This window comes from Mytilus californianus, unplaced genomic scaffold, assembly GCF_021869535.1.
Source record: "Mytilus californianus isolate M0D057914Y unplaced genomic scaffold, xbMytCali1.0.p SCAF_9, whole genome shotgun sequence".
In the NCBI taxonomy this organism is placed as follows: domain Eukaryota; kingdom Metazoa; phylum Mollusca; class Bivalvia; order Mytilida; family Mytilidae; genus Mytilus; species Mytilus californianus.
The window spans coordinates 31687643-31706859 of NW_026262745.1; the positions used below are offsets into that span (position 1 = coordinate 31687643).

At 42.6% G+C, this 19217-nt stretch overlaps 1 protein-coding gene, 1 long non-coding RNA gene and 1 pseudogene across 2 annotated transcripts; 2 read left to right on the forward strand and 1 right to left on the reverse strand.

Moving 5' to 3' along the window:
• The first annotated feature begins 3276 nt into the window (after positions 1-3276).
• Positions 3277-6271, forward strand: LOC127715865 (uncharacterized; annotated as a pseudogene).
• A 5208-nt stretch (positions 6272-11479) lies between these two features.
• LOC127715866 (putative deoxyribonuclease TATDN2) lies at positions 11480-12296 on the forward strand. Its single transcript, XM_052221989.1, has one exon. It carries the CDS (start codon positions 11480-11482, stop codon positions 12251-12253), a length of 774 nt encoding a protein of 257 aa, XP_052077949.1. The 3' UTR covers positions 12254-12296.
• Positions 12297-14519: 2223 nt separating this feature from the next.
• On the reverse strand, positions 14520-19217 carry LOC127715135 (uncharacterized). Its single transcript, XR_007988183.1, has 3 exons — positions 18892-19217; positions 17375-17515; positions 14520-15012 (listed from the first exon to the last, which is right to left on the reverse strand). It is a non-coding gene; the product is annotated as an uncharacterized LOC127715135 (long non-coding RNA).

Genomic DNA, 19217 nt, shown 5'->3' on the forward strand with positions numbered 1-19217 from the left:
CTCTGGATAAGTTATCGAAAATAATTGGCGGACTCCTACAACCAAACGCTAGTCTATTGAAGAAATAGTATTCTTTACACCATTTAATGTAAAATAAATGCCACTGGTCCTTTCTAATACCCAATTGTTTGAAAGCGGACTCTATATCGAACTTTGAACACAATGAAAAACGACCTAATTTTCGTATAACTTTGATCGCATCGTCTATTCTGACATACGTCATTGAACAATCTTCTTTACTGATCAAGTCATTAATACTACAATTATCATCATCGTCATGTGGGGCTGATAAATCCAATATAAGCCGCTTTTTCCCGGAGTACTTCCCCACAGCAAGTCCCAAAGGGCTGACTCAATAATAGTTAAACGGTGGAATTTATACGGACCATACAAGAAACCTTTTTTTTTACATTCTTTGTCAATATGCTCCCGCACGGATAAAGGTTGAGAGCGAGCTGAAAAGTTATTCTTACATTCAAGTGTCGGTATATCAGTACATTTAATCATAGTGTCAAAACCCTCGTTTATTCCACTACAAAGATAATTAACAAAATTTATATCCGGATGCGTTTGCAATAAATCACGTAACAAGTTAACATTGATAGCTGAATTTTCGATAACAGGAATTGTTACTAGTCATTTTTTATCTTCGTTGATTGTAGTCGACACCCTAGAAGATGTGTTCCTTTGAGTATCTTTGTTGCAGTTAAAGGCGGAATGAAAAGCGAAACAAGAACTGCAAATATGAGTCAAAGAACAACCCGGTCTGGCACACCCCCTTGTGATGTTATAATTATTGCAGACCTCTTTCCCATCGTGCAAAACTCGTGTTCTGCCCCTCCTATCAACGCGATCGGAAGAATGTCTATTCTTCGGATAAGTACTACGTTCTACTGATTGAGAAGAAAGAGGGCAAAAATTTGTTCCGTGATCAATAGCGTAACAAAGTCTACAAACTTCTGGCCTTGCAAGCGGAGCTAAACGCGTAAGAATGTCATTGTCTTTTACTCCCCAGTCAAATTTAATTTTGAAATCGCGAAGTGCAGTTGCAGCTTTGGCGGCAAAAAGCTTATGATATTCATAAAATTTTTCGCCGTAGCTAGATTCAATCTGTAAAATGTTAGCTAAGTAACAATCTAATTCTTCGCTGCGTTGAGGAAAAAACCCTACACATGACGTGCTTATATCTGCCAAAAGCGCATACGAACTCTTTAATAGTGAGCGTTCTATGAAGCCGGATATCCTTTTTTTCCTGTCAAATTAATTTCTAGACCACTGCTAGTAAGTAAAGTACTAGCTGCCTGAACGGATTCGTAATCTTTCATTAGTAATCCGGCTAGATTAACGTCCCTACCTTCAATGATTTGCTTTTTAAGCGCTGGTAAAATGATATCCAAAAAGGGAACAGACGATGATGGCACTCCGTTAATAGTAGCTGTAGATGTGTTAAGGGTGGGATTTATCCCGCAATCGCTTTCACTAAGAGAAACACCGTACCATTTGTATAATGTAAACACATGATCATCTGCTGTGTGCACTTGATGAAATCTATTTCGTCTTGTATCTTGTATATTCCCGGAAAAATCCACTGATAAAGGAGTATTAGAATTATTCCTGTTGGTGTTAGAATTCCTAGAATCCCTTAGTCCTAAAACAACTTCTGTTAAATTTCCGATCAGAAGTGGAAGTTCATTAGACGAATGACTGGTCACATTTAGGAAAGTTGGCGAGCCTTCCTGGTCTTCATTTGACAATTGTTCATGTTCGGAAACTGATTTGAGATTATCAAAATAATTTTGTTGTAACACTGTTTTACTTAATTTTGAAGTAATGTTTATTCCAATATTTGTCAGTTCTTTCTTGAACTTCTTAACTGTCCAAGACGAACAGTCACTTTCTTGTCTGTTGATTTCAATTGAATCCGGAGAAAACCGACTTGTAGATTCCCTTTTTCTCCGAGAAGCCATAGTGTTAAGTAATCCGTAAAATCATTCAAAAGTTCCAACTTAACTTTAGATATATATAAAAAGTGTTGTATTAATTCCGGAATATTTTTGGTAAGACAAGAACTGCTAACGAAACTGATCGAAACAAGAAGACAGCGTTATCTATCAAAATAATTTCAATAATAATTATTTTAACGGCTATGGTCTGACCGCTATCTGACTGCTAAGCTATAAAATTCTCGACGAGGCACAGAAACAAAAACAAAACACCCGAAAGTCGTTATGGATCATTAAGAGAAGAACTTCTCAAACGAGCAATAAAATGCAGCTGTCGAAACAATTATAAACCAAATTATTTGCTATATATTCAAATAATTTGACACTACTGTTAGAACTTTTAAGTACATGTATATGTATGCATGGAGCTGTGATAACTGAGCATTAAGGTAATGATTCAAAGACATTTTGAAAATGGCGGTGAGAAATAAATTCAGGGGGAACTCATTCAACTCCTTTCACCATAGATGAGCTTTTATCGTGTTCTCAAATGTTAAACTAACTATGACGAAATAGTAGAACAAAAGATCATCATAGATCAAAGTATTTGATAAAAAGAATATACAATTATGCATTTGTTAATCATAACTCTTAAAGTTATTCTTAACTGAAACACCGTATAGCTGAAAGTTGTTCAGATTGAATCTTTTCAAATTAAACTCCACTTTTTCTAGATTTTTGGAAAATTGGTATTTAAGAGTACTGTAGGATGAGTTTGGATATGGATTTACCATTCACATTACTGTTTGGCATAAAACACATTAAAGAGCCCAACATTACAGAGACAAGCACTTGAGTTCTTTAGGTTTACAAACACAGTACACATTAAAGTTTTGATTTTCTTGGAGTTAAATGTTTCAAAGCATAATTCCAGTTTTTTGTATATTTTTACTGAAAACTTGGATTTTAACCCCAAAATTAATGGTCTAGCATTCTTTAACAATTACTGTATTTGAATAAATCATTTAAAAGATATCAATAAAAATCACAGATTAAACTGTTACATTTATTGATTTCAAAATTTGTTTTTAAACCTTTTACTCCTGTTTTCTGTGATTATTCAATAAAAAGTCACCTTTTAACCCCAAAATGACAGTTTTTACATAAAAATACACTTTGATGTATAGAATATTGTAGTACCTCGGGGTAGGGTCGGTGGTGCTCCACTGGAGGAGAAGACAGATCCGGAAGACAGGGAGCCTCGTTCCGGATCTGTCAATCGAAAGCTAAACCTGAACAAGAACAGTCGTCTACACCACAACAGTGTATCCGATTTCTACGTATTACTGACAAGCTACTGCCAGGGTAAGTTGCATAAAAGCTTACATTGGCGCTGCGAGCATTTTTCGTACTAATTCACTCGGGGAGTTGAATTCTTAAGCGAAGAATACTTCAAAAAGGGGCCAAAACAGCACCTCCATTTTGTTTTTAGGGGATCCCTGACAGGTCACCTATTTCTAGTTTTTGGCTACCCACGGTTTCGCTGGTGTAGTCAATTCAGGAGGGAAAGTCAAAGCACAGGGAAGGGAAAACTTTTGTGACTAAGTTTCAGTCACGGATTTGTAAAATTGTAGGGATTTTTCACACTTGACCGTCTGCGGAGCCCTTGTAGGGAATTGTGTGAACCCCATATTTGTTCTGAAAAACCCTTGTAGGGAATTGTGTAACCCCTGAATCCACTTCAGCCGCGCATTGCACTACGTGTCATTCCACAGTGCAGCAGCAGATATCAGGTTATAAAGAGAAAAAAAAAGAAGAAAAATTGTAAGTGTCTAACTTTAAAACATTACACACATACACTTTGCATAAAAATACCTCTGGGGTCGACTTATAAGCTTGATCCCCAGTTATAAAACTTGTTGTTTAAACAATACCAAATAAAAAGGCCCTTTAGCAGAGACACCGGTACTTGCCCAATTTTAAATAGTTCATATATATAGTTGTATTACGTGTCACCATGGCTAGAGTGCATATAAACTCAGCTACTTTTGAGGAATTGTTATCAATTCCAGGGGTTGGGGCAAAAATAGCAGCAAAGATTTGGGAATTGAGGGAGGATAAGGGTATCCTAGAGTTGGAGGATCTCAGGTATGTCCCATATATGAGACTTACGGAAGCAGCCATGGATGCCATGGATTTTAGTACCTCCTTGCCATCCAACAGGGGGGCTGAAAAATTTTGCAAGGAGGAGATAGGGCACCAAGAAAAAGTGCAACGTATTGATAATCTAATACAGGCACGCGGCAGGGGCCAGACCACCACCCATGACTACCCCACCTAAGCAGGAGAAACGCCAAGGGCAAGGGCAGCTAGGTCACCTTCCCCCTCCCAGCACCTAAACTGGCAAGATGGTGGGGAACTTAACCGGGGGTTCAGGGAAGAAGGGGTCTACCAGGACAGAGGGGACAAGCCCACGCCCCAGTATGGGAATACCAGAGACTACAGGTATGAGGAAACACCTCGATCCCGGTATAGCAATGCAGGGAGCACAGGCAGGGAAAGGGGGGGCTTAGCTAACCGGTATACCGATAGTGAGGGCCCAAGGTTTAGAGACGCCCATATCGAAAATGAGGCCCCAGTGACGAGACAGGCCAGTAGTATGGGGTACCCAGGGGCAGCAAGACGGGAAACTGGAGACCAAAGGAGTTCTCGTAGGGATGCATATGACCACCAGGAGGCTAGGGCGGGGTCGGATACCCAGAGATTTCAAGACAGGCCAAGGGGGCCAACTGGGGGCAAACCACCCATCCTACAAAAGAGTCTCAAGTACGATGGGAAGACTAATTGGCAGGCTTTTTACGCCAAGTTCTCGCGATTGTGCCAGGTCAGTGGATGGTCTCAAGGGGAGTGCAAGGACCAATTGTGCTGGTCCCTAGATGGAAAGCCCAGTGAGTTTTATGCCTTGCTGGTGGAAAGAAGGCATGATTTGTCCTACGAGGATTTAGTGAGTAAGTTGGCCAAACGGTTTGGGTTCAATGAGTTGCCAGAAACCGCTCAGGTTCAATTTAACATTGCCAGGCAGGGGGGGACGAAACCCTAGAGGACTGGGCCGACAGAGTCCTATCCCTCGCCACAAAAGCCTTTCGCCACCTGCCCGAGGACCACATGTACCAACAGGCGGTCATGAGATTGTGCCAGGGGGCCTCAGACAAGGAGGGGGGAATGTTGGCCTCCAATGCTAAACCCAAGAGTATTGAAGAGGCGGTGGACAAAATCAGGTGGCATCAACATAACCACCAAGCCATATATGGCCGTGCCGCCAGAAAGGAGGTTAAAAGTGTCAGCCCTGATACCAGAGGTAAGGGTGGGGACAATTATACCATATGCTCCACCACAAGGTCCGAAGCCATTGGTTCTACCACCCCTAAGGATGTTCAGGAGTTAAAAACTCAGTTTAATGCTTTTAAAGGGGAGGTAACTGGAACCCTGGGGAACATTATGTCGGAGATCCAAAAGTTGTCCTTCACGGTGCGGAACAATGCAAGGCCCGCCTCGCGGAGTCCCTCCCCTAGGCCTGCCAATGGTGGCTGTTTTCACTGTGGTGAAGTAGGTCATTTTAAAAGGGAATGCCCTAAATATCAGAGATCTATTTCTCCTAGACCAGGGGGCAAGAAAGTAACTTTCCAGGACAACAAGGGTCCGTTAAACCCCAACGGGTCGACTCAAGAGGTCTGAGTCTGGCCCCTAAACCACGGAGTTTAAAGGACCTCATAATAAGCCACAAACCACCCCTCCCGTCACACCTTAATAGGGAGGGTACCATAAGTCAGATAGGAATGGCTCATGGGGACCAATTGGCCCTCCTAGAGGGGAATTCTTTTAAAGAAGTCACTGATTTTCAGAAACTGCCAACCCAGGACGTAATTGTCGGACAATCCCCTCCACAAGAACCGGGGGTAGAGGAATTCCCTCCCACTGACCCACCAGACCCTCACTCCCAAATCAATGTGGATCCAGCACAAACAGCATGGCCATGGGGGGCATCTGAAAGTGAGCCCAACAGGCCCGCAACACCAGAAATGTCTGAATCCGAGTCACAGGGTGAAGAGTCGGGGGAGGAAGGGGAACAAACACTGTGCGAGGACAGCCCAAACAGTGATCGGGAAGGGGACCTTATAGCACAGGGGGAGAAAGAAATGGTAACCATAAGCCAGTTAACAAGTGGGACCATGTATAGGGTGCCTGTTGTAGTCCAGGGTCAAAAGGTTGATGCCGTGGTGGACACAGCGGCTCAGGTTACCTTAATATCTGAGGAACTATATAAGAGTTTGAAGGACCCCCAAGCCCCCCCCCCCCCCCCCGATCCTTAAAGAGGTGGTCATGAACACAGCAGGAAAGGGCCTTCAAATGAACGGTTTTGTCGCTGGGCCTTTTCAGGTGGGGCTTGGAACACAGGAATACACCTGGGACATTTATGTGGCTCCAATAGGGGATCAAATGCTATTGGGAATAGACTTCCTCAGGGCACAGGGCATATCACTTGACCTACATAGGAATCAACTATCCATCCATGGGGAGGTCGTACAGATGTCATGGGGTCAGGCTAGGTTGCTGCCCCAAACAACGGGGGTGCGGGCGGGGAAGAATCACATAGTCCCAGCAAATTCGGTTAAAAGAGTGATAGGGGTGTTGGCTGAACCCATGGGTCGGGAATATATCATAGAGGCAAAGGCCGAGGGCAATCTGCTGATACCTAGGACTTTACATGAGGTGGGTCAGGACCCAGTGTTGTGTGTGATCAACCTCTCAGATAGCCCCCTCGCAATAACAAAAGGGGACTTACTGGCCCAGGCCCAGGAAGTTGAGGTGGGGGGCACCAGAGTCCGAAGGTATGCAAGATGGAGGTGGCTGAAAATTCTGAGAAAAAGGAGTTGCCTCAACACTTGCAAGAGATGTTTAAGAGGTCTTGTGCCGATTTATCAGAGGGGGAGGAGGAGACCCTGTGTTCCCTGTTAAAGGAATTTCAGGATGTCTTTGCCTGTAGCGATCTCGACCTAGGACATTTCACTGCCCTGGAGCATAGTATTGACACGGGGGATCACCCGCCTATTAAACAGCGAATGCGGCGTACGCCCTTAGGGTTCGCCCAGGAAGAAGAGGCTCAGTTGGAAAAAATGTTACAGTCGGGGGTAATCCAACCATCCGTGTCGGAATGGGCCTCGGCCCCAGTTCTCATACGTAAGAGGGATGGCAGCGTGAGGTGGTGTGTGGACTATAGAAAGGTCAACGGGGCCTGTTCCCGCCAAATTTTCCCCTTGCCCTTAGTAGAAGAGTGCCTAGACACCCTTGCCGGTAATGTGTGGTACTCAAAGCTGGACGCCAATTCGGCGTACTGGCAGGTGAAGATCAGGGATGAGGACCGGCCCAAAACCGCCTTTATCACCAAGTACGGGTTGTTCGAGTTTGCACGCATGGCCTTTGGGCTATGCAATGCCCCAGCCACTTATGCACGGGTTATAAGCCTTTTACTAAGAGGGTTGACATGGAGGGTGGTGTTGGCTTTTTTGGACGATATACTGGTCCTGGGGAGGGATTTTGGGGATCATCTGGCCAATTTAAGAGTGGTATTTGAACGGTTCCGAATGTACGGGCTCAAACTAAAACCCCGAAAGTGCGACCTGTTTAGGAAGAAAGTGGAATTTCTGGGGAGGATTGTGGGCCCAGAGGGGATGGAAATAGGCCCAGGATACGTAAAAGATGTTCAGAACTGGCCAAAACCCCGGAACTCAAAAGAGGTAGAACGGTTCTTGGGGTTTGCGAATTATCACCGGGCGTTCATAAAGGGCTATACGAACCTAGCCTTACCGCTTCAAGCCCTGACCGGAAAGCGCCCTTATTCATGGGGTGACGAGCAACAAGAGTCTTTTGACAAACTCAGGGAGGCCATGGTTTCAGCCCCTGTCCTATCATTGCCCAATGCCACAGACCCTTTTATCTTGGACACGGATGCTTCTGATAAGGCCATTGGGGCAGAATTATTGCAAGTCCAAGGGGGGCAGGAAAGAGCCATTTCATATGCTAGCTTCACCCTCACCCCAGAACAACAAAAATATTGTACCACCCGAAAGGAGCTGCTGGCTATTGTCAGGTTCACTAGGCTGTTCAGGCATTACTTGCTGGGACGGCGGTTTGTGGTTAGGACTGACCATAGCAGTCTCACCTGGTTAACCAATTTCAAGGAACCCCAGGGGCAATTAGCCAGATGGCTGGAAGAAATCAGTCAATTCGATATGGAAATCAAACACCGGCCAGGGGCTAAACATCCCAATGCTGACGCTTTGTCCAGGTTGCCCCAGGAAGGCCCGTGCCCCGAGTTCCGAGTGGAGCTGGGGTTAAAAGACCTGCCCTGTGGGGGGTGTACGTACTGTACCAGGGCCCAACAAAATTGGGGGCAGTTCACAGTGAATGTCGATGATACGATACCTTTGGCTAAAAAATCTGCCAGTGTTAAAAAACTTACAGGCACCCAGGAGCAAGTTGTGCAGATATCTCGGGTGTCTGTGTCTAGACTGGGGGACGAGTTGGCCATATGGACCGAAGGCGAGGGTGATATATGGGTGCAGGAATTAGGGGAAGACCCAGGGGTTAACTTGGGAGTCAGTCAGGGGGAATTGTTGGGGAATCAGGGCGAAGACCCGGAATTTAAATGGGTGGTCCAATGGAGAAAGACAAAGGAGGAGCCCTCGGAAGGGGAAATTTTCTTGAGCAGCCCCGCGACCAAGTATTATTGGTTAAATAGGGAATTATTTGTCTTGGGGGAAGATAATGTCCTTTACAAAGAGAGTCCGACAGGGGATTCAAAAAGGGTGGTTATCCCTCAATTGATGCGGCAAAGGCTAATGGAGTTGTGTCACGATATTCCCGCAGCGGGCCATCAAGGGGGGGACCGAACATACCAAAGAGTCAAATCGTCTTACTATTGGAGGGGGATGAAGAAAGAGATTGAAAGGTATGTAGCAAGTTGTGCCCTGTGTAGCCAGAATAAAAAGGCTACCCGTACCAACAGACATCCCATGGTAAAACATCATGCGGGGGCGCCCATGGAAAGAGTTCACCTAGACTTTGTGGGACCCCTTCCAAAAACAGAACGAGGTAATGAACACATCCTCATGATGATGGACCAGTTCACCAAATGGGTGGAATGTATCCCACTCCCATCCCAGGGCGCCGAGCTAACTGTCCGGACAGCAGTGAACGAATTCTTCTCTCGTTTCGGGAGTCCCTTTCAAGTATTCACTGACCAAGGAAGGAATTTTGAGTCCCATCTGTTTAAAGCCATGTGTGACCTACTTCAAATACACAAAAGTAGAACAACCCCATACCGCCTCTCATCCAATGGGCAAGTAGAGCGCTGCAATCGGACCTTGATGGCCTCAGTGCGGTGCTTCGTGGGAAAAAATCAGAAGTCCTGGGATCTATTCCTCCCGCAATTAGCCGGGGCGTTCCGAGCGTCCGTCAGTAAGAGCACAGGGTTTACTCCAAATCATCTCATGCTTGGGAGGGAGGTCAATCAGCCGGCGGAGTTGATGTTTAAGGGGCCCCAAGGGGGAAACATCAAAGATAGGGAGCAATATGTATCCGACCTAGAGGGGGCGATCCAAGGGGCCCATAAATTGGCCCGTGCCAATCTCAAAGTGGCACAAGAACGTCTCAAAAGGGACTATGACCTCAAGGTGGTGGTCAAGAGGTTTCAGGTGGGGGACTTAGTGTACCAATTAGATACAGCAACCATTAAGGGAAAATGTAAGAAATTAACGCCTTCATGGAAGGGCCCGGGGGTAGTGTTGGAAAGTCTCACGCCCTACCTGTACAGGGTCAAAATGAGGAAGGCTATGGTAGTGGCACACCATGACCGGATTAAGTTGTGTACAGATAGGGAAGTCCCTAATTGGTGTAGAAAATTACAGGCCCAGGTGATATCAGGGAAAAATTGGGAGGAGATAGAGGAGCTGGGGCACAAGGGAAATAGGGGCAGAAACATTTATTGTTCGTGTAGGGGCCCAGATGATGGGGGTCTGATGATCATGTGCGACGAGTGCAGGGAATGGTTTCATGGACGATGTGTGAATATCACTCCTGAGGAGGCTGAGCAAATGGACGCCTACCAGTGTCCTGGATGTTCGGCCTCCACGGGAGTGCACGTGTCCATGGTCACCCTGCACTCGAAGGCTTACTTATTTCAGATGAACCAGAAGGAGCAAGCAGAAAGACAGGCCTCGGGGGATGGCAGCCCGCCATCCACCCCGCTGCAGCCCTCCATAACAGAGGAGGTGTTCATTGTGACAGTCCCAGAGGAGGAGCTGCGGGGGTTGGACCCCGAGGTACAGGGGGATTTGGGGCTCCCAGTCAAGGTAGGTGGGGGGAAGGAGACCCAAGGGGAAGATGGGGAGTCGGAAGGGGGGTCTGAGGGCGCCACTAGGGGAGAGGCGGAGATGGAGGTGGGGAAGAAGAAGAAGAGTAAAAAGAACCGAAGAGACAAGGACCGCCGTCGGCGGGCTGCCAAGAGGAGAAGTAAGTCCGAGGCAAACTCTTCACCTCCAATGCAGGCAGCCTCACCCCAGGGGGACAGGGTGGAGGCTCCAGGTCAGGGTGATGTGTGTCGGGACCAGCCTGGTTTCCCAGCCCTCAGTGAGGTGGAAACATCTCGCTTTGTGGGGCAGGGTGGAGCGGTCGGAGCTGAACTGTCGTGTCCAGTTTCCGGCTGTGAAACCCGGGGGCCAGGCCTGGAAGGGCACATTCTGGCGGAACATGTGGCCGAAGTGTTCCGGGACCTGGGGGTGTCTGACCCAGGGTTAGCTAGGGTGCGCCTCACCTCCCTGAGCACACTTTTCCGGGCCTTGGGGGGTTCAGCTGTGGGGAACCCCATCCAGTGGGTGATTGGACAGCTAGAGACTGTGGGGCTGACCCCAGAGGACCTGAGTGCTGAGTGGGTAGCCATGGCAGCGGTGTGCCGATTGGCACAGTGGGAGGTCCCTCGGACCTTCTGTCTGTCGCCTATAAACTCACCTGCAGTGCTCATTCACTGGAGGGCGCAGGTCGAGTTGATGGCTCTATTACAAGATGGTCAGCGCCGGGCCTTTCTGGGGGAGGTTCACCTCAGCTCTAGTGAACCATCCCAGGCGAGTTCCTCCAGTGAGCAGGGGAGTCCTCCAGCCAAAGCAGGAGTTTTCTGTAGGTTGGGGTCTCCAGTTTGCACACCAGAGTCTCCCAGGCCCATGGGGCAGGTAGGGGTGTTTAGCTCCAAGGGTTTTCCTCCCAGGTCCGTTCCCTCCCTCATGTCCCTTCCGTATACCAGTCCTACCCGGGCACTAGCAGGTCTAGGGTCTAGAAGTTCACCTCTGTCTGTGGGGGCACGGGGGTCGCCGCCGACGGGAAATTCATCAGGGAGTAGGGGAGTGGAGTCCCGATTGTGCAGGGATCTGCCAGAGGCCTTCGATAGCCACATGCACCTGGATAGATCCCTAAGCAAGTTGGGAATGCCTCCCCGGACACCCTTGGGGGATTTCTTACTGCTAAGGTTGACCCCTGCTCCTGTGGATCCTATCAAGCTAGCAGGAGGGGTGGCAGTCTTCTGCGATCCAAAGACCTGGCCCCGTGTGCCGCTTAGGCTGGAACCGGGATGGGTGGGGGCAGTGGGGATCCACCCCAAGAGTGCCGGGCAGTTTGAAGATGCCACTCAGCACCGGTTTCACCAGCTGGTGACTCACCCCAGTGTGTCCGCCCTTGGAGAGGTGGGGGTGGATTTCACGGTTGAGGAAAGATTACAGGCCCGCCAGATCTCGACCTTGAGGTGGGCGCTCCAGTCGTGTCGCTTTAACCAGCCTGTGGTTTTGCACATAAGAGGCGACCGACTGGACCGGGTTCACGCCCGGGCTCATCGTGAGGTCTTGAAGGTGATGACGGGCCTGGCAATCAATCCGGTGCAACTCATCCACCTTCATTGCTTCCAGGGGGGGATAGACCAGGTGAGGGAGTGGCAGAGCTCCTTCTGCAATGCCTATTTTGGTTTTGGAATGGGCGTCCATTCCTTCCACACCGAGCAGAAGGACGCCGTGAGGATGGTGCCACCGCATCGAATCCTGTTGGAGAGTGACGCACCTTACTTTCCCCCGCCTCATGCACGACATGGCCACCCTCATTACTTGTTTGAGGTGGCTAAGGCAGTGGGGGAGGTGAGGGCAGAATCTCCACGGGAAATACTGCGGTTGGCACGCCTCAATGGTGGCCGACTGTACGGAGTGACCACATAGGCTGGCCTCTGTCCCTCTGTGTAAATAGTTGGAACAAGGAGAGCCCGTTGGCTACCAGTTAATGAATTTAAAATTGAGTTTCTACAGTTAATGAATTTAAAATTGAGTTTGTATATAGTTTGCTCCAGGGGAAAATTACTAGGGGGTTCCATGGTCCTAGTGTTCTCGGGGGGTTTCCGTTTGTAGTAATTTAAGGGTCCCCATGTTTATTGTACCCCATCCCCAACCCCTTTTTTATCCACAATGTGTGATCGCCACCGGAATTGACCCCCCTTCCCCCCCCCTTTTTTCCCCTCTTTTGATTCACTCCTTTTTTATAAAGTCAGAGGGAGTGTAGTACCTCGGGGTAGGGTCGGTGGTGCTCCACTGGAGGAGGAGACAGATCCGGAAGACAGGGAGCCTCGTTCCGGATCTGTCAATCGAAAGCTAAACCTGAACAAGAACAGTCGTCTACACCACAACAGTGTATCCGATTTCTACGTATTACTGACAAGCTACTGCCAGGGTAAGTTGCATAAAAGCTTACAATATGTTTAAGGCAGCTAAAACAAAATATAACACAAACTGCATCCATGATATTATAACAAAAGAAAATTGTCAGGCTTATTTCCATTTTTTCTTCATTTTCGTACAAAAACTTGTATTTCTGCCCAAAAAATGTTGAATTTGGCATTTTAGATTTTGCAAGACTGTGATATGTTGTAGGGGACTGATAAACCTTCAAAATGAGACCAAATTTACTTCTGTTGCAATTTGTTTAAGGTTTGGATATTTTTTTGGTAGATTGACTGGACTAATTGATATCCGTCTGTAATTCCCTCCGCCTTACGTCACAAGGTCCCTGACGTCATTTGAAATTTTGTCAACAATTTGGAACAGTTGGAAAGCAAGTCCTTAGAAACGTACAAATTATGATCGCCTCATTTTTCCGTAATTTTGATTTGCAAAAAACAAAACAGATAACTTGCATGTCAATAAAGTGATCATAGTCGTGGAACTTGAGAATCGGTTTTCATTTAACAGTAGATTTACAACAGTAAACGCTTTACCGGTTTGCCTTGCAAATTAACGCTTTTTTGTTTACCCGGGAGAAAATATAGAGGTCAGTCGTAGTTTTGTAGTATAAAAAAAGAAAAAATCGAAATCGGTGTTAAAACACAACAACTGAAGTAAAGGATTTTAGCAACACCATGTTTGTATGCACTACTGATTCGTTTGCGTTACATTGAAGATTCTGGAAACACCAAGGTTCGTATGCTGGCATACAGACCTGCGAAATACAACATTTGATTCAATATTGGCCGCTCTGCATACACCAGGTTCGTATGCAGGCATACAGAACTGAGAAATACAATGTATAAATTAAATGTAGACTATAGCATACACCAAGTTCGTATGCTGACATACAGGCCTGAGAAATGCAAGTTAGTTTATCAAAATTCAGTTCAGCATACACCAGGTGTTCAATATACAAGATTCACGATTTTCAAGTGTTTGATAAAAAGAAAAACGTGTTTTCCTTTATTTTTCTCGTTTTTTGTATACGTTTGTCTTATGAGCAATAATTCGACCTATTTGAGTACGAATTATGGCAAATGACCGTGAAGAGAATTTTTAATTTCAATAAAACATGGGCTGCATGTGATTGACGTCACAATTGAAAGTGCAGCGTCAGTTGAATTTTAAACAACGTAGGAGATCAAAATGAACATTTGTGTTGGTATTGCTCGCTATGAAAGTAAATAAAATCATTCTAAAGTAAGTTTACATGTATCTGTTCATTTTTTATCGTTAAACTGATGATTTTCTATAACATTTTTGGTTGATCAAATCAATATGGTTGCCTTTCGAGCGTGTATTATGGATCCGCTTCGAAGTACAAACGTTCAAAATCTTCCTATTAGAACCGAAATAATTCTAACGCTCGGTATTAAGATATTGACAAATATAATGCCTACCCATGTTAAAATGAGCATAGAGCATGGCATGAAAGAATGATTTAATAATTGTTCAATGTTATTTAAATGAAAATTAAATTCATTTCATCCTGAATATACATGAAATAAGTGCCACTGGACATTACGCAAGCTATAACCAATCAATCATTGAACAACCATACACTATTGCTAACTTCGGTTCAGTTATAAGTTATAGAGAAGCGCTATAACTGCATGACTAAGAAAGTGACAACCACACATGTATACCCACCGACTGTAACCACATCCGACATGTCAAATGTGCATGGTATTGATGCAAATCAACGAAGTTATACCAGAGACTTTTGTCAATTTTATTCTTTTAAAGTTTACAATATGATGCATATAATACAGTTTTTGCGATAATTGTAAAGTTATCTATCATCATTTTACATTTCAATATACAAATTTCAATGATTGGTTGACGCACAAATCATTTTTATTATTACGCTTTATGAAGTATGCCACCGCCATTACCATAAGTCTATACGTAGCTTTTTTTATCCTGTGATTGTCCATATAGCGGCGGCCCTTGCGTATACGGCTGTGTTTGTGTATAATCGGTCATTGCAACACCAGAATACACCTGACCCCCGTGGGCTGGTCTATCAGCGTTGTGCGGGCAGTACATGCAACTTACACATATCATTATGATCCCACAAAAGATGGCTCCAAGACCACTCAAAATTAAAGAGTAGGGGACGATCATTGGTATGTCTGAGTAAGGTGAAATAAATATCACGCCGTTAAGCCAACGTCCGACTGCTATAAATGTAGATATTCCTGAAAAAAAAAATGAAAATTTGAAGATGCACTTGTTTATAGTTAACAATTTTTTACTGCATGTATACTTTTAAATGATATTTTGGTCACCTGAAAATTTATGACATGTACTTTAAAATACAAAGTTCGATTTTGACGGTTTTGGCTATTACATTAAAAGAGATGTGTCCTAAATTTTCTTAAAATTTTGATTTTGTTTCTGATAGATTGTAAAATTTCCACTAGAGAGAATCGCAATTTTAACATTATGCCAACAACCATGTAATACTAGTCAGGTTCGATTTTGGTCTTGGGCGTTTTACCGTTTAAGAGCTATGCTGCCGAAAGAAGCAACTAAGGCTACTAGATCAACTATATCTGATTCAGGATAATTATTTTGGGGGGAGTGGGTTTCGCATTGGCGCAGTTCCATCATCTCTGTTTTATTGATGCTAAAATTCGGGTAGGTACAGAAAAGTTTGTCCTTATCTTTACATTTGAGGAATGATAACAGATCGCTTTAGAATCATTAACATTTAACTTCACAGCCAGAACTTCGAGCCATTTACGGCCAATTGCAAATTGGTATCACCTGCTTGAGTCAAATAAAATATATTTTTGATATATAGGCTTAATCTAAATAGAAAGAAAAAAAGATTTGCGGTCAAACTTCCCGAAGTTGATAAAAGAATTCCACCATGCACAATAATCGTTTTACCCGATCTCTTTAAATGGGTGATGCATTTATTGTATCAATTGCCTTAAAAGTCTATAACTATCGAATTCGGGTTTTATAAGCTAAACTTTACATCAAAAAGAATTCATGAGCTTTTTATCATTACTTGCTCATAAACGCATTTTTGTTTATCATGTATTTGTCAGTATTTTTTTAGGATTTTATGACGTTTTCCTTTTATCAAAGTATGCCTTGATCTATAATAAAGCAATTAAAACCTTAATTCGACAGCGCTCGACACTTCCATTGATTTGTACTCATCATTGTTTTTCGCTTGATTAACCTTTATCAGCTGATTTCGTTTCCACTTTATAAAATCATGTGATGAATAGGCGTAAAAACTAACTTTTATTAAGTAAATAAATATTATAAATGTCTATAAAATCAAAGTTCGTACAGACCCCAAAAATTCTGCACAGATCGGATGTAAAAAAAATTTCACATTCCGAAATACTAAAAGAAAACGGAATTAAACAGAGTAAGAATTACCTATGTTATGTTTTATATTAATTTAGATTTCTCTGCTGTAAAATAGAATGGATAGTTTAATAGTTTAACAAAATTCGTCCTATATAAATGGCATCCGGCCTTTTTAAAATGAAGAAAATGAGCATAAATCTTAATCTCCAATATCATTTTTAATTAAAAAAAAACAAAAAAAAAAACGGAGAAACCGTCAATAGGGATGTGGAAAATTGCACTAAAGAGGAAGTAGTAAAAAACCAGATCAAGGATAGGTAGTATTGTCCTCTTTATTAAGATTTTTTGAATGTAACGAGTATAAACATAATAAAGAATTGTGTTTAAACAGTTCACACTCCTCTACACAGGTAGCACTTTCTGCTAACTGTTTAAAAGAAAAAAAAACCACTATTAACTATTCACCGGTGTTTGATTCATTCACAATGTCAAAGTTTGAAAATTGTAAAATCCAACCGGAACTTGAAAATAAAAGAATTTATATTGTCTACTTAAAATATCATTTACAGTTGCTGTCGGTACAAATTGCAAATTTTGCATGTTTTGTCAAATTTTTGCATCGTACAGCGCTGCTTACCAAATGAATTGATTTGTATCCGACAGACAATGAGCTTTTCTTCCAGGAAAATTTGTTTTTGCTGAACAATGCCTATATACTTTTTTTTATAAGTTTCGAAATTTGACCAAAATCTGTCAAGTTATGTTTTGGGCTATATTTAGGCGTTTATAATTTGGTCAATATTGTTAGGACTTAAAAGGACGCACATTGGGATGTGATACTATAAATTTGGGTAAGAATTGAAAGACTTTTTGAAAATGGCCCTTACCTGAAATAAATTCAGGTAAAATTGGCTCTACATCGTACCTCTTTATACCGTTGGGTGTGTCAATTCGACGGGAAAATCAAAGTTGATGTTAAAAATGAGACAATGATGGTAACATTAACAAATCCATTGTAGTTACAGAATTGGATTGATCAAATACAGTAATACAGGATATGAAGTCGCGTGGTATAAAATCATGAATATTGAAAAGAAAGGAGACACCTAAATATTGAATCGTTGAATATTATTTTCAGAAAACAACCCAATGTTGCTGTCTATTTTTAAATTCTTTAAACTCATACGACACACCCCCTTTTTTGTGACAAAACACTTTACTACTGACCTGCTATAATGTACATTATTATAATAGCAACCAAAACTCCATTCGTTCCTTCTTTCTTGTATTTGAAAGTCAGTATGACTGATATAAAACATAAGACTATTCCCAGGATAACTTCTAACTGGTATTCAAGAAAACCAATTTCTACAAATTAACAGAATTTATGTTTATGATAATACAAGGATGATTGTAAATTAATATAAAACGCGAATGCCTGTGGCTGCTGCATGTTTTGTAACAGACACAGTAACACGATTCTGTTTCTCATTATAACACATACATTTAAAAAAATCATCAAAATACCTCGATCTGAAATCAAATAAAATGTTGACAACTACACAAAAGCCACACAACCCATCCAAATGAGCATCTTTGAGATATAGTACCACGAGCGCTTGAAGTTGAACGTTCTGTTGAATGAATTCCAACTTCTTCTTGGACCCTCGTTGTTGAAAAAGGTCAACTCACTAACAAAAAAAACTTACTAGAAAGTAAATCGATTTATTTGTTATCTCCTCTTGAGTTATGAGGAAAAAGGAGTCGATGCACTTTAAAAACAGGTCATAAATTGTTTATACAAGCAAAGAACTAAAACATAATGATGTCTTTATTTATAAGCCTCAAGAGTTTTTACGTAGAACTTTTTTATGCAGTAAACTGTGGGGTATTTAACGCAACTCTGCAAGTGTAGGAATTTCTCTGTTTACGTACTATTTGACGTGAAATCGACAGTGGTGTTTATCGTTTGTTGGAAAAGCATCTTAGGGTCGCCATCTTGACTTTGTTGCTTATTATATAAGTCGATTCCTATTTATTTTAATACTTGCAAACATTAAAACGTTTATTTCTATTGGAATATACTTGCTAAATCTTTTGTTTTATTCTATAGGTTAGGGTATATTTGACAAATGTACCGAAATGATTGATTAATTCACCAATAAATGAAATCTGTGATTTTGCTGTGGTTTAAAATTTCAGCTTTTGAACTTTTTTTTACGCCAGAACATGATTAGGCGTTCAGTAAATAATCATATCTTTATGAAATACAGATGATATTAGTTGCAGTTGAGCAATATTTGAGAAAGCAATGCTTGCAAATATCTTTTTTCCTCAATTTTATTTTGTATGCCAGAAAAAATGATTTAGTGTTGGATACCATTTGTCAAATTCAACAGGCAGGAAATCAAACCAACATTTACTTTCGATATGTTGGAGTATATGTCATTTGTATCCTATCAAATATATACATTAAAAACAGAAAGACAGACTGGAATTCTTAACTGTCACAGTTTTGAAGAGGGTGTGGATGGGGTTTACTAGAGATCCGTTATTATCATCTTTTAAATGATATATTTGAATTTTATATTACGTTAATTATATGTACAGTACAGTTTGTCAGAATTATTCTGTTTAGTTCATGTCTCATTGGTATTCACCGTACATCTTTTTTCATTAAAATAAATATGGTCATGAATGCTTTTATCTAAACAATATTAAAAATTAAACATACAAGTGCATACTTAACATGCTGGATCCACTAAAATCTCCATATCCCGAAACTTTTCTAAAATCTTTCCCTACAGCAACAAAATAAAATAATCCCATATGTATTTCAATACCGTCTGAAGTATAACTGCCCTCATCTCCACTTAATTTTGCAGTGTCAATGGCAAACCACCCGGGAGAGAAGGCTCCAGCACACAATAAAACTAATGTAATTATTCCAAAAATTGCAGGACACCGTTTTTCCATTTTATTTTTCTGTGGATTTAAAATGAACTGACAACGTTAAAAGTGTATGTTTTTAACTGCTATTGTAAAAACGGTTATTTCGTGAGATCAAACA